Below are 12,251 nucleotides of genomic sequence, written 5' to 3' on the forward strand. Positions count from 1 at the left end.
TGTTGTACTACAAGATACTCTTTTCTAAGAAGCTGTTGTACTGGTAAGTGTTCCGTTTTGGGCTTCAGAAGTTCTGGTCACAATAAAAACGACAAAAACGCGAAATGTGCTAAGTGAGCCAGTAGTTAGACTCAAATAGCAAGCGTAATCACAAGATTTGCGTGGAGTAGCTCACCACATGATATATGAAAGTGAGCCATTTCCTTCTTAGAAGGTCCTAGCCCTTTATGGGACACATTGGGCTCATTCAATCATTATTGCACTCACTTCATGTACAAAATACATCATTTCTGAAGCAGGCAAGAAAGACTTAGTCCTAGTGCTCTGTCAGTTTCAGGTTTGTTGGATAGTTGAAAAGAGAAACCAAACAAAGAAGAAAGAAGAGGAAGAGAGCAATTTGGAGAAATGTAAGAATGAAATAATGAAGAAGTTTGGAATCGAAGAATCAGAACTGGAAGGTAAGCTGCTATTGGCACTGCTGCTAATATACAAGATGAACCCTAAGTAATGTCACTAATTTCAGGGGGTTATTCTTTGAGATATTTTAAACAAAAAAAGTTCAATACAATTTCGCTCGTTTTTGCTTTCTTTTCGAGATAAAAATTGTTTCATATCGTGTTTTGGGAAAGCCACTGATTTAATTTTCAACATGATCAGTCAATTTAAGACAGCAGTGTATTATGACAATGAATGATTGAAAAAAAATTTAGTTTTGTCCTTGAAATGTGCAAAAATTTAGTTCTGAAATGAATTTTAAAATGTTACATTTGTTCGGATCAAATTTCTTCACATTTAAAGGAAAAACTAAAATTCTTTCAATTAATCATTATCAAAACACACTGCTCTCTTAAATTGACTGAGCATATTGGGAATTTAATCAATGGCTTTCTCAAAACACGCTATGAAATGTTTCATGTGAAACAATAATTATTGTCTCGAAAAGGATCCAAAAAAGAGCAAAATCGTATTGAACTTTCTTTTAAATACCTCAAAGAATAATTCCTTGAAATTAATGACAATATTTACGGATCACTCTGTATAAACTTCTCTTAGGACATTCAAGAAACGTTCACTTACATTCATTACTGTCAGAATACTTGGTCCTCATATTGCCACGTAATGTGGAAATTTCAAATTATACTCAATCGGAACAAAACTAAGTGCGAACTTCGGATGCAATACTTTTGTAATAAATTTGTTAATAAATAATTTAAAGTTTATGTTCGATTTATTGCTACACAGAGTCTCATATGTGAATATAAAGCGATACAAAGGCAGACCGAGATATTCTTGCTGAATTAAGACCTCTATAAAGTTTCTACCGCTATATCAAGTTTACTATCACATACTTTTTTTTTTCAATTATTTCTAGTTACCAAGGGCAATTAGACACTACACGCCAGCTGGAAAAAGACATTTGGAAAGATCTCTGAAAAGAGGGGAAGACCAGTAAATTACATTGAACAACAAAATTGACCTTAAAAAAACATTTTTTTCAATAATATGTCATTTATTGTGTATTTTGATGCGCTGAGTTAAAATATGCCCTTAGTTTTTATGTAGCAACCTCATATGTTTATTAAATCACATTTTTTTTATATTTTTGAGAGCAAGAAACAAAATCCCACTGACAGACCAGTTGTACTAGTCATTCTGCACTTTCTTTAAGAGCAGTTCCATATTGTCATAACTTTCTTTCATTTGCACTGCATGACCAATGGATACGATGGTTGTATGTTTCCATTATGTAAGAGCACAGCTTTCAGGCTTAACTTTGATGCCTCTGTGAAAGGACTCCATTCATCTGGGTTGTGACTTTTACCAAGATCATTCATTAAACCATCAATATCACAACAGTAACGCAGGGAATCCTCCATTTTGAAGCAGTTAACCTCTGCTCCTGTCGTTCTCGAAATACAGATATACTTGTATCTCTATAAGAAATTCCATTCGTTTAGCACAGAACCTAAAAGTTCTGCTTGGGCTTTGAAAGATTTAAATCTCGAACCAGATCATTTAACTTTCCCTGAATTACCTGATGACGCACATTCGGTCTGTGCCATCAAACTCTGAACCAGAGTTTGATAGAACTCGTTCCGGATTATCACTTCTTTCATTCTCCCTTTCTAGTGTCGAAAGTCAGGAGGAGTAGGAATCGACATCTCATCACTGTGTCTAACCGGTCTAATAGCTGAGTGAAGGAATATTTGGGTATTCAATTTTCTGACTATCTTTTCTTTTAAGCCCTCCTATTTTAGACATACAAAAATAACAGTCTTCAATACGAGGGGGGACCCAAAACTAACAGGAACCGAACTGTTGCGCGCGCTTGCTTTGTAGTTACGAGTTGTGCTGTTAGGTGGTGTTAGTTTGGGGTCTCCCGCGACCGTTAGTGAGCTGGCGTCAGTCTGAGTTAATTGGTTTGTTTGTGCTGCTGTGTTGTTTGCGTTCCTGTTTCAACCGTTTGGCGATTAGTGAGTTGGCCGACCACAAGGAACAAAGAGTATCTGTGAAATTTTGTTTTCTGTTAGGGAAAACTGCAGCCGAGACCGTTGGGATGCTTCGGCAAGCCTTTGATGATGATGCTTTGAGGAAATCACAGGTCTGCGAGTGGTTTTCCCATTTCAAATCTGGCAACATGTCAACTGAAGACATGCCACGCCCCGGGCATCCTTCGACAGGAAGAAATGACGAAAACATTGCCAAAATCAATCGTGCAATTGATGAAGATTGTCGAAAGACCATTGACGAAGTTTCTGACCAAACGAACCTGTGATGGAGCACGGTCCAGAGAATTTTAACAGAAGATTTGCACATGAGTCTGCAAAATTTGTTCCTCGCTTGCTCACAGATGACCAAAGTACGCATGAGAGTTTGCCGCGACTTGAAGAGTGAAGTGCAGAACGATCCAAATTTTCTTCAAAGAATTGTGACTGGGGATGAGTCTTGGTGCTATCGGTACGATCCAGAATCAAAGCAAGCATCGAGCCAGTGGAAAACTCCAAAATTCACCACGACCCAAGAAAGCACGTCAAGTGCGATCCAATGTGAAAAAAAAATGTTGATTTGTTTCTTTGATGTGAGTGGTATTGTCCACAAAGAGTTCGTTCCACAGGACAAACAGTGAACCAACATTTCTATTTGGATGTGTTACGAAGATTACGAGAGAGTGTGCGACGAAAACGGCTCGAAATGTGGAGAAATGGGAACTGGTTGCTTCACCAAGACAATGTTCCAGCCCACACAGCTCTGACGGTCCGACAGATTTTGACAAACAACATGGTGCTTGTGCCTCGTCCACCCTACTCGCCCGATCTGGCTTCGTCGGAATTTTTTTTGTTTCCACGGATGAAGAAATGTCTGAAAGGAAAGCGATTCAGTGATGTGGATGACATCAAAGAAAACACGCTAACGGCTTTGAACAGTATCCTGCCTCAAGAGGTCCAGCACTGTTTTCAGCAGTGGCAAAAGCGTTGGGACAAATGCATTAATGTACATGGACAATACTTTGAAGGGGACTAAAGTGCTGTGAATGTAGAGTTCAATAAAAATGCAAAATATATATATATATTTTTTTTTTCGGTTATTTTTGGGTCCCCCTCGTATGGTTGGTTAGTTTCTTCCATACCTTCGGAATTCCGAAAGGCATAGAAACTTTTATCTGTTCTTTAGTCGCCCGCTTACACGGCTAGCACAATTACACATGAGCAGCCCACCTCCTATTTTGATCACCTGGTTTACAACCAAAATATAATTCGTAAACTTTTTCTATAGATTTAACTGTATATTCACCACACACAAAGCAGAAATTGTCAGAATCACTAATATACTTCCGCGACATATTTAACTCTGTGTTCTAGTACTTTAATTTAATAGAACACAAACATAACATATGGATTCCACTACACACAAAGCTAAATGATGGCTGTATCAACCACATACTTCTTTACAGCAGTAAAACTTGTAAGTGACTGAGTCTGCTAACAAGGAACTGAAGACATTTCTCTGGAGTGGTCTTGACCTTCAGAGTGGTGCAACAGACAAGATAAGGAGTGGAGATACAGAAAGTTAAAGAATACTTAGAAGGGAGTTTTGTATCGTAACATAAATGTGAGGGGTTGGAAAAGGAAACACACTAACCCTTTTCAAAGCGTTATCTTTACTACATGCCTCGTTTTATCGTGACAACGCTTTTTAGTTCTTTTAGCACTCTGATTATTATATTATTTATTTGTTATATTAAGAATTTTAGATAAGGGCGCAAATAGCCATAGTAGCTGACGTGCCCTTCTTAAACCCTACTACTACTACTACTACTACTACTACTACTACTACTACTACTACTACTACTACTACTACTACTACTACTACTACTACTACTACTACTACTACTCTTTACTACATTTTAAGAGGCTGTGAAAGGAAATAAAGTTATGTGGGGCGAAAATATCATCACACCAGAGTTCTTGGTCCACTAAAGCAGTAAATTAATAAAATTAATTAATTTAATTACCACTATTAGCTTTTGATTATTGTATCATTTAGTTAAAAGAAATATTAGCATTTATAGCCCACCCAAAAATCAAAACCAGACTTAAAAAAAAAACAGAGTGCCAGAGAAAAATTGATTGCACCATTATTAAATTCAGCACTAAAATCCGAATTATAAGGTTCTCATTTCATACAAGAAAAAATTTCACTGTTGTTCAGTGTAATTAGTAAAAGTTTGGAGTCGGAACGAATCCAAAATAAACCAACATTCATGATTATAATGATGATGATGATGATGATGATGATGATGATGACGACGATTATGTAAACGTTAACGTCATCACAGTTCCAAATTGTCTCCCATTTCGGCCATATATGTATATTAAATTTAAGCTTGGAGAACGACGTAGGTGAAGGAAGACGTTCATACTCCAATATTAAAGTCTGGTCTCTGTAGTAATTTGAAACGCTGCAAGCTACAAGAATTTGAATTAATTGATGACACTTTATCCAATGTTTCTATTTCTTACTTATTGTGAGCGAAGTCCACTTTGAACGAAGAGTCGACCTGGGTGGCGCATTGGTAGAGTGCTGGCCTTCTGTGCCTGAGGTTGCGGGTTCGATCCCGGCCCAGGTCAATGGCATTTAAGTGTGCTTAAATGCGACAGGGTCATGTCAGTAAATTTACTGGCATGTAAAAGAACGGCACACCGGCGACGTTGATATAACATCGGCAGTTGCGAGCGTCGTTAAATAAAACATAATTTAATTTTGAACGAAGGAATTGTTTCAGTACAAAAAACTATGAGATGACCTGACTTTTAACTTCTATTCCAGCAGAAGAGAATACGAAAGTCAGAAATGATGGTGCAGAATGTGAAACCTTCGGGAATTACAGTGCGGTAAGTAGCTGCAACCACAGAGAAAGACAAGAAAGCAAGTGTTAGACTAGATTGGCAAGTGATATCATCTGACGAGCAGCTTCCATGTACTTTCCACAGATGTAAGATCAATATCTTTGAAGGTCGATGAAAACTTATAAGATTATTGTATGTCTAGCCCCATTACAAAGTATTACTGTATGCTTGATTTTGTCAGTGAGGCATTAATTTAAGTTATTTTGTTCATTTAGTTGTGGTTTTTGCCACACCTACTTGTATCCATTTAAAATTCCTCCTTAAACGTTTTTAATTTATAAAAAGTAAGATTCAGACATTATACTGTATTAAATTGTACAAATATTATATAAGTGATAATAGTTACGGTTTTTGCCTCACCTACTTCTATCCATTCAAAATTCCTCTTTAAACGTTAATAATTTATAAAAATAAGATTCAGACAATATACTTTATTAAGTTGTACAAATATTGTACAAGTGATGAAAGTGTACGAACAACATTAATGTCTCTTTTATTTTTCAGTGTATCGCGGAATGCGTCTTTAAAAAATATAAGGTGGTAAGTACGCTGAAATTTGATGAATTGAGATGTTCAACATGAACCAAATCATAATAAATTAAAATGGTATTTGTTAAGTTTGGAACTATCTGTGATTATAGACGGACATCAATGGCACTATCATCCCTGACGAAGCTATCAAAATAATCGAGCCACCCATACTCGCTGAAAGCGAAAAGTTCTGGAAAGCAGTTCGCAATAAATGTAGCAAAGGTAACTTACTAAAAATATGAGTTATTTAAAGTTGAAATTATACTCAAGTTATACAAAAGAAGTATAAAGTAAATGTTATTCATAGCAAAAGAAGAAATTAGTGATTATGTGTGCAGGAGTTGAAAGTCTGAAATATGATATTGGGTATGTGAATCTTGGGTTGCAATGAGTGTCTGGATATTTTCTTCTGGTGTCATTTCCTGATATACATCACACTTAGTGATTCAAGAACATAGATTATGATTTTACGTGTGATTTTGAAAAAAAATAGTAGAAAGTTCATATTAACGTCGGTTCAATTTCGAAACGTTACCTTATAAACTACGGAATTGACCGAGCATTTTCGGAATTATATCAATGATATTCCAAAACACGCTATGTATGTATGCATTTATTTACACTGCAAGTGGGCAAGCACCCGGTGGCAGTGGTATATACAATATTAACAATACACAATAAATTGATAAGCAATACACAATACAATTTTACAACACATAAAACAATTTTACAACACATAATATGTTTGATATACAACAATTTTTATCTCGGAAAGGAAGCAAAAACGAGCAAAATTACAAGTATATTAAACCATTTTGTTCGAAATATTTCAACGAATAACTCTCTGAAAAACACGCTATAAAATGTTTCATATCAAACAGTTTTTATCTCGGAAAGAGAGCAAAAACGAACAAAATTGTATTAAACGTTTTTGTTTGAAACATCTCAGAGAATAAGCCCTGAAATTAATGACATCATTTACGGTTCATTTTGTATATGTGTAATGGAGGCTCTTGAAATACCTGCATTCGTTACCCCCATTCATCATTATCTTTATTCTTTCTATCTCTATCACTATCTGTACATCTTAATAAATACTTACTTTAGTAATAAAACTTAATACAAGGTATACCCCCTGTCATTTGCTTCACCGCACCTGAACTTTTATAGTTATTTCCTTATCATCTGCTTTATTATATTTTCATACTTCGTTTTTATTATCTATCCTTATTTACTATTATCCCGCAAGAGTTCTTTCACGATTACCGACACTTCAAAAAGAATCCCTAAAGCTTAATTTTTTTAATTACTTTATCCCTCTCAGTTCATCATAACTACACTCTCTTAATATTTCTCTTACACAACTTTTCTAATCTACCTATAATTGCCCTTTCATTCTTACTCTTCTAAGTTCTCCTTCGTTCCCTCCAAATATCCCTCGTTTCTCCTCCTCTTTTACTATAACATCACTTTATATTAGAATATTCGATTTGATATCCAGTTTGCCTTTAGTTCCTGTTATTGTTTAATACATTTCCACAAGCTATGTTCATTTCTGCCTCTTAGATATAGTCATACTGTCCTAGCCTAAGCTTTTTCCCATTTCTTAAAAATGTACAGGGTGTCCGAATGAAACCTTTACAACTTCAGGTGTAAATAACAAATTATTGAGACAGATATCTGAACGCGATTTTCTGAATGTTAATTAGAAACTGTCAAAGTTCTTATGGGAATTATGTTGGACTGTTGAAATGCGTTTTTTGCTTTCAGGTGTGAATTTTGGTGAAATCTGACATTGAAGGAGATGTGATACCTCAGGAGATGGCACAATGTGTATCCTGGTTTATCGACACACGATCAGTAAGCCCTAGTAAGTCCAATCTCAGTGCCGCCAGTGAACTGAACTTGCCGCGTTCGACTGTGCACAAAGTCCTTCACAGGAATCTGAGGCTGTTTACCAACAAAGTTCAACCAGAGCAAGCTCTTCAGCCAGACGATCGTCTACACCGCACAGCATTTGCTCTCGACATTCTGGCTACTATTGATGCCGAGGAAGGTTTTCTTGCACACGTTCAATGTCCTCCACACTTGTGCTTTCCGCCAACTTACCTTCTGCCGCAGAACACTTACTCTGTGTAAGTTTTCGATGTCACCCCCGAATTATTGGGCGTGATGGCGGTTGTGTTCCATATTGGGTCCGGACGTGAAGTTGAACCTGTGTAACTGATCGTGCCTCGATAACCAGAATACACATTGTGCCATGTCCTTAGGTGTCCACATCATCCAGTGTCAGATTTCAGATTTCACCAAAATTTACAATCCAAGAAATTCATTTTAACAATCCAACAAAATTCCCATAAAACGTTGTCAGTTTCTGAAAACCACATTCAGATATCTTGTCTCAATAATTATTTGTTATTTACACCTGAAGTTGTAAATGTTTTATGTGGACACCCTGTATATCATTACAAATATTTTGCTATACAATGTACAAAGCCATCTCTAATAATTTTGAAATTGATATAATGACAAACTTCTGTAATGTTATAGAAATGTTTATTATATCCAATTCAATTAACTCATAAGAGTCTGATGAGTGATCCTCTAAGTGGTGATGAACTGTCACTGCACTTTATCGTATGAATATCATAAAACTAATTACTATTCTAACAAAAATGAACACTTGATTATCAGAGAGTTCTCGCACCTTCTTGCTCCGCTAAATGGCTACCGTCATGTTGACGTCAATAGTGACGTATTTGGTGACGTATGTTCATGTTCGAAAAACATAGGAAAGAATCGTAAGGGAACTGTGCACGTAAGGCTCTATATAGATATTTCCAGCTCCTTTAAATACTTATCATGTCGTAGCTGCTATGATTGTCAATCAATCGCGCTGGATGTTTTTTTAATTGAGAGCTCAATCTCTAAGGAAAGCAAAGAACCAAATTGAAATGAAAATCTTTTTTTGAAAAGTGAGAAAAAAGTACTAACTTCGATATGATCTGTTCAGAATAAAGATTTATACCTTCAAAAGTTAGTAAGCGGCAAACTTTTTATTTTTCACTTTATCTGGGGTGTCAAAGCGAGACGAATGTTGAGAAAGAATGTAAATTACCTTTAAATGTTGTCGCTACTCCAAACCTTTACTACATTCCGAGTTGCGGAGAGTTAAACAGTGCAGGTTTTTGCTTGGCGGAGTACTCACGACTCAACTTTTGTCTATTGGAATTTCAGCGAAAAATTCTTCCTGAGCCTTATTGTACTTCTGATTGAATAATTTATCCATCTTGAGAGGTTCTAAATAGATGAACATCGTCCACAGTGGTAAATCTCAAACGACATGCCATGTTTAAACACCGAATTAAGTAAACTTCGCTCATGTCCACGTTATCTGGCTACAGATAGCGAGTCCACTATTGAAATTACACTAAGGTGAATAACTCTGACTCGCTCTTTCATCAATGACGTCAACATAGCATTAATCGCTTAGCGTATCAGTAGGGTGCAAAAACTCTCCATTGTTCGATAATAGAAGTTAATTTCAGTAATATTTATGTCAGTAAAAGCAGGTATCGAGCAGAATACCTTGTGTAACACAGCAGCCAATGACTACTTTGAATGCGTGATCTACTTCGCTTACCTGGTAAGTAAACACCATTGAAATATCGAGATATTATGTATTTGTTTATATTATTGTGTGGATAAGTGATAATACTCACGATGGTGTTTGTCAACTCAAAATTGTATGTAACTGACGTAAGGCACCTTGACTAATGATCTCCATCTCTATGTATATTTCTGTCGCTAGTAAATTGAGGATAGCCCTATTTCCTAAATTGCCTTTTTGTTTCTGAAACTGCTAAACATGCACGGGTTACATTAGCTGCTTGTCTATGCGGATGACGTGAATATGCTAGGAGAAAATTCACGAACGATTAGGGAAAACACGGGAATTTTACTTAAAACAAATAAAGACAAAGTTTTAGAAGTAAACCCTGAAAAAGAACCAAACTATAAGATGTCTTGTGACCAGAACATAGTACGAAATAAAAATTAAAAAATTGGAAATTTATCCCTTCAAAAGGTGGAAAAATTCAAATAACTTGGAAAACAATAATACATATAAATGACACACGAGAAGAAATTAAACGCAGAATAAATATGGGAAATTCCTGTTATTATTCAGTTCAGAAGCTTTTATCATCCAGTCTGCACTCGAAAAATCTTAAAGTTAGAATTTATAAAACAGTTATATTACCGGTTGTTCTTTATGGTCGTGAAACTTGGAATCTCACTTTGAGAGAGAAATAGAGGTTAAGGGTGTTCGAGAATAAGGTGCTTCGGAAAATACACAACTCATAATTGCACGCATTGTATTCTTCACCTGACATAATTAGGAACATTCCACATTTAAGATGGGCAGGGCATGTAGCACGTAAGCATGAATCTAGGAATCGATGTAGAGTATTAGTTGGAAAAACTAAGAGGAAAAGACCTTTGGGGAGGCCGAGTATATAGTTATTTTACCTTAGATATTCCAACTAACACTCTATACGCATATTGAATTCACCCATGCATGCCACATGCCCTGCCCATCTCAAAGTTTGCATTTAATTTTCCTAATTATGTCAGATGGAAAACACAATACGTGCAGTTGTGCGTTGTGTACTTTTTCTATTCTACACTAACTTCATCATCCTTAGCCCCAAATATTTTCCTAAGCACCTTATTCTCAAACACCCTTAACCTCTGCTCCTCTCTCAAAGTGAGGATACAAGTTTCACAACTATACAGAACAATCGTTAATAAACCTATAACTGCTTTATAAATCTAACTTATAGTATTAAAAAAATACTGGATGACAAAACTTCTGAACCGAATAATAACAGGCATTTCCCATATTTATTCCGTGTTTAATTTCCTCTCGAGTGGCATTTATATTTGTTACTGTTGCTCCAAGGTATTTGAACTTTTCCGCCTTTTACAAGGATAAATTTCCAATTTTTATATTTACACTTCGTACAATATTCTGGTGACGAGACATAATCATATAGCTTGTTTCTTCTTCGGGATTTACTTCCAAACCCATCTCTTTACTTGCTTCCAGTAAAATTCCCGTGTTTTCCCTAATCGTTTGTGGTTTTTCTCCTAACATATTCACGTCATCCGCATAGACAAGCAGCTGATGTAACCCGTTCAATTCCAAACCCTCTCCGTTATCCTGGACTTTGCTAATGGCATATTTTAGAGCAAAGTTAAAAAGTAAGGTGAAATTGAATAATAGGCCTAATAATAATAATAATAATAATAATAATAATAATAATAATAATAATAATAATAATAACAATAATAATAATAATAACAATAATAATAATAATAATAATAATAATTCACTTTTCTGTTAGCAAGTTTACATTTTTACAACACAATTCGTGCACACGTTAACCATGTAGAAGCATCTTAAGCAGAGTATTGAAAATTGATCCACGTAGCTTTCTGTCTAAAAGTTTCGAGTGAGCCACAGAAAACAATAAGAATAACAACAATAAACAGGGTGATCCAGAAGGAGTAGTAACTATTGCAGGAACTGTTCTTAACAACTATTCTGTTCAAAGAGTTCATACAGCTGCATTACACACTTTTTATATTTTATCTCTAATGATATTGGAAATCTGTTGTATAAACAACTTCCCTTCGTTATTTGACACTGTTCTCGTAATTTACCTTAATTAATATATAATCAATAACTAAAGTAAATTACCAACATAGTTTCAATTAACACATAAAAGTTTTTTTTGGACCTATAATAAATTTACCAAATCTTTAGTAAAACAAGTTCATATAAACATGTGCATGAATTACCAACGGCTGTGGAAGTGACTACAACGCTCGGACATCTCTGAAAATTGTTCATAAAATGTACATAATACAGTATTTCCTTTATAATTGAGACTTTCTCTGAAACAAGAACGTAACTACAAAATCTTGAATTTGAGTAACAGATCATCAAACATTTCAGATGTGGTATAACAGCATTGTACATTCAAATGTTTCTAGAGGGAGCTGTGTTTGTTGAAGGCACAATAGTATTTCTTTTTTTCAGGAGGAAAATATGTTATTAAGATTCAACATATCTTGAAAACTTAAAAAGTGGTCAAATGTATATTAAGTTGTTATTCCAGTGAATGTCTCCAGTTCAATAAGTCAAGTAGCCTATCCTTATTTTCTGCTAGTTCATTTAATTTCGTTTATCTGTAACTTTGAAGCAGATAAAGTTCGACATACACTAATTAAATGTATTTTAATTTC

General features: G+C 35.3%; 1 protein-coding gene across 2 annotated transcripts in view; it reads left to right on the top strand.

Annotated features, from left to right (window-relative positions):
* LOC138696976 (uncharacterized) overlaps positions 1-12,251 on the top strand; it is a 32,214-nt gene that overhangs the window by 15,811 nt on the left and 4,152 nt on the right. The window contains exons 3-7 of one of the 2 annotated variants that reach the window (XM_069822523.1): positions 332-458; positions 5,329-5,393; positions 5,913-5,948; positions 6,050-6,161; positions 9,503-9,585. In XM_069822523.1, coding sequence (XP_069678624.1) covers positions 332-458; positions 5,329-5,393; positions 5,913-5,948; positions 6,050-6,161; positions 9,503-9,585 — 423 coding nt within the window. The remainder of the gene's footprint in view (positions 1-331; positions 459-5,328; positions 5,394-5,912; positions 5,949-6,049; positions 6,162-9,502; positions 9,586-12,251) is intronic. The other variant, XM_069822524.1, reaches the window with a different exon arrangement.

This window comes from Periplaneta americana, chromosome 3 (genome assembly GCF_040183065.1).
Source record: "Periplaneta americana isolate PAMFEO1 chromosome 3, P.americana_PAMFEO1_priV1, whole genome shotgun sequence".
In the NCBI taxonomy this organism is placed as follows: Eukaryota; Metazoa; Arthropoda; class Insecta; order Blattodea; family Blattidae; genus Periplaneta; species Periplaneta americana.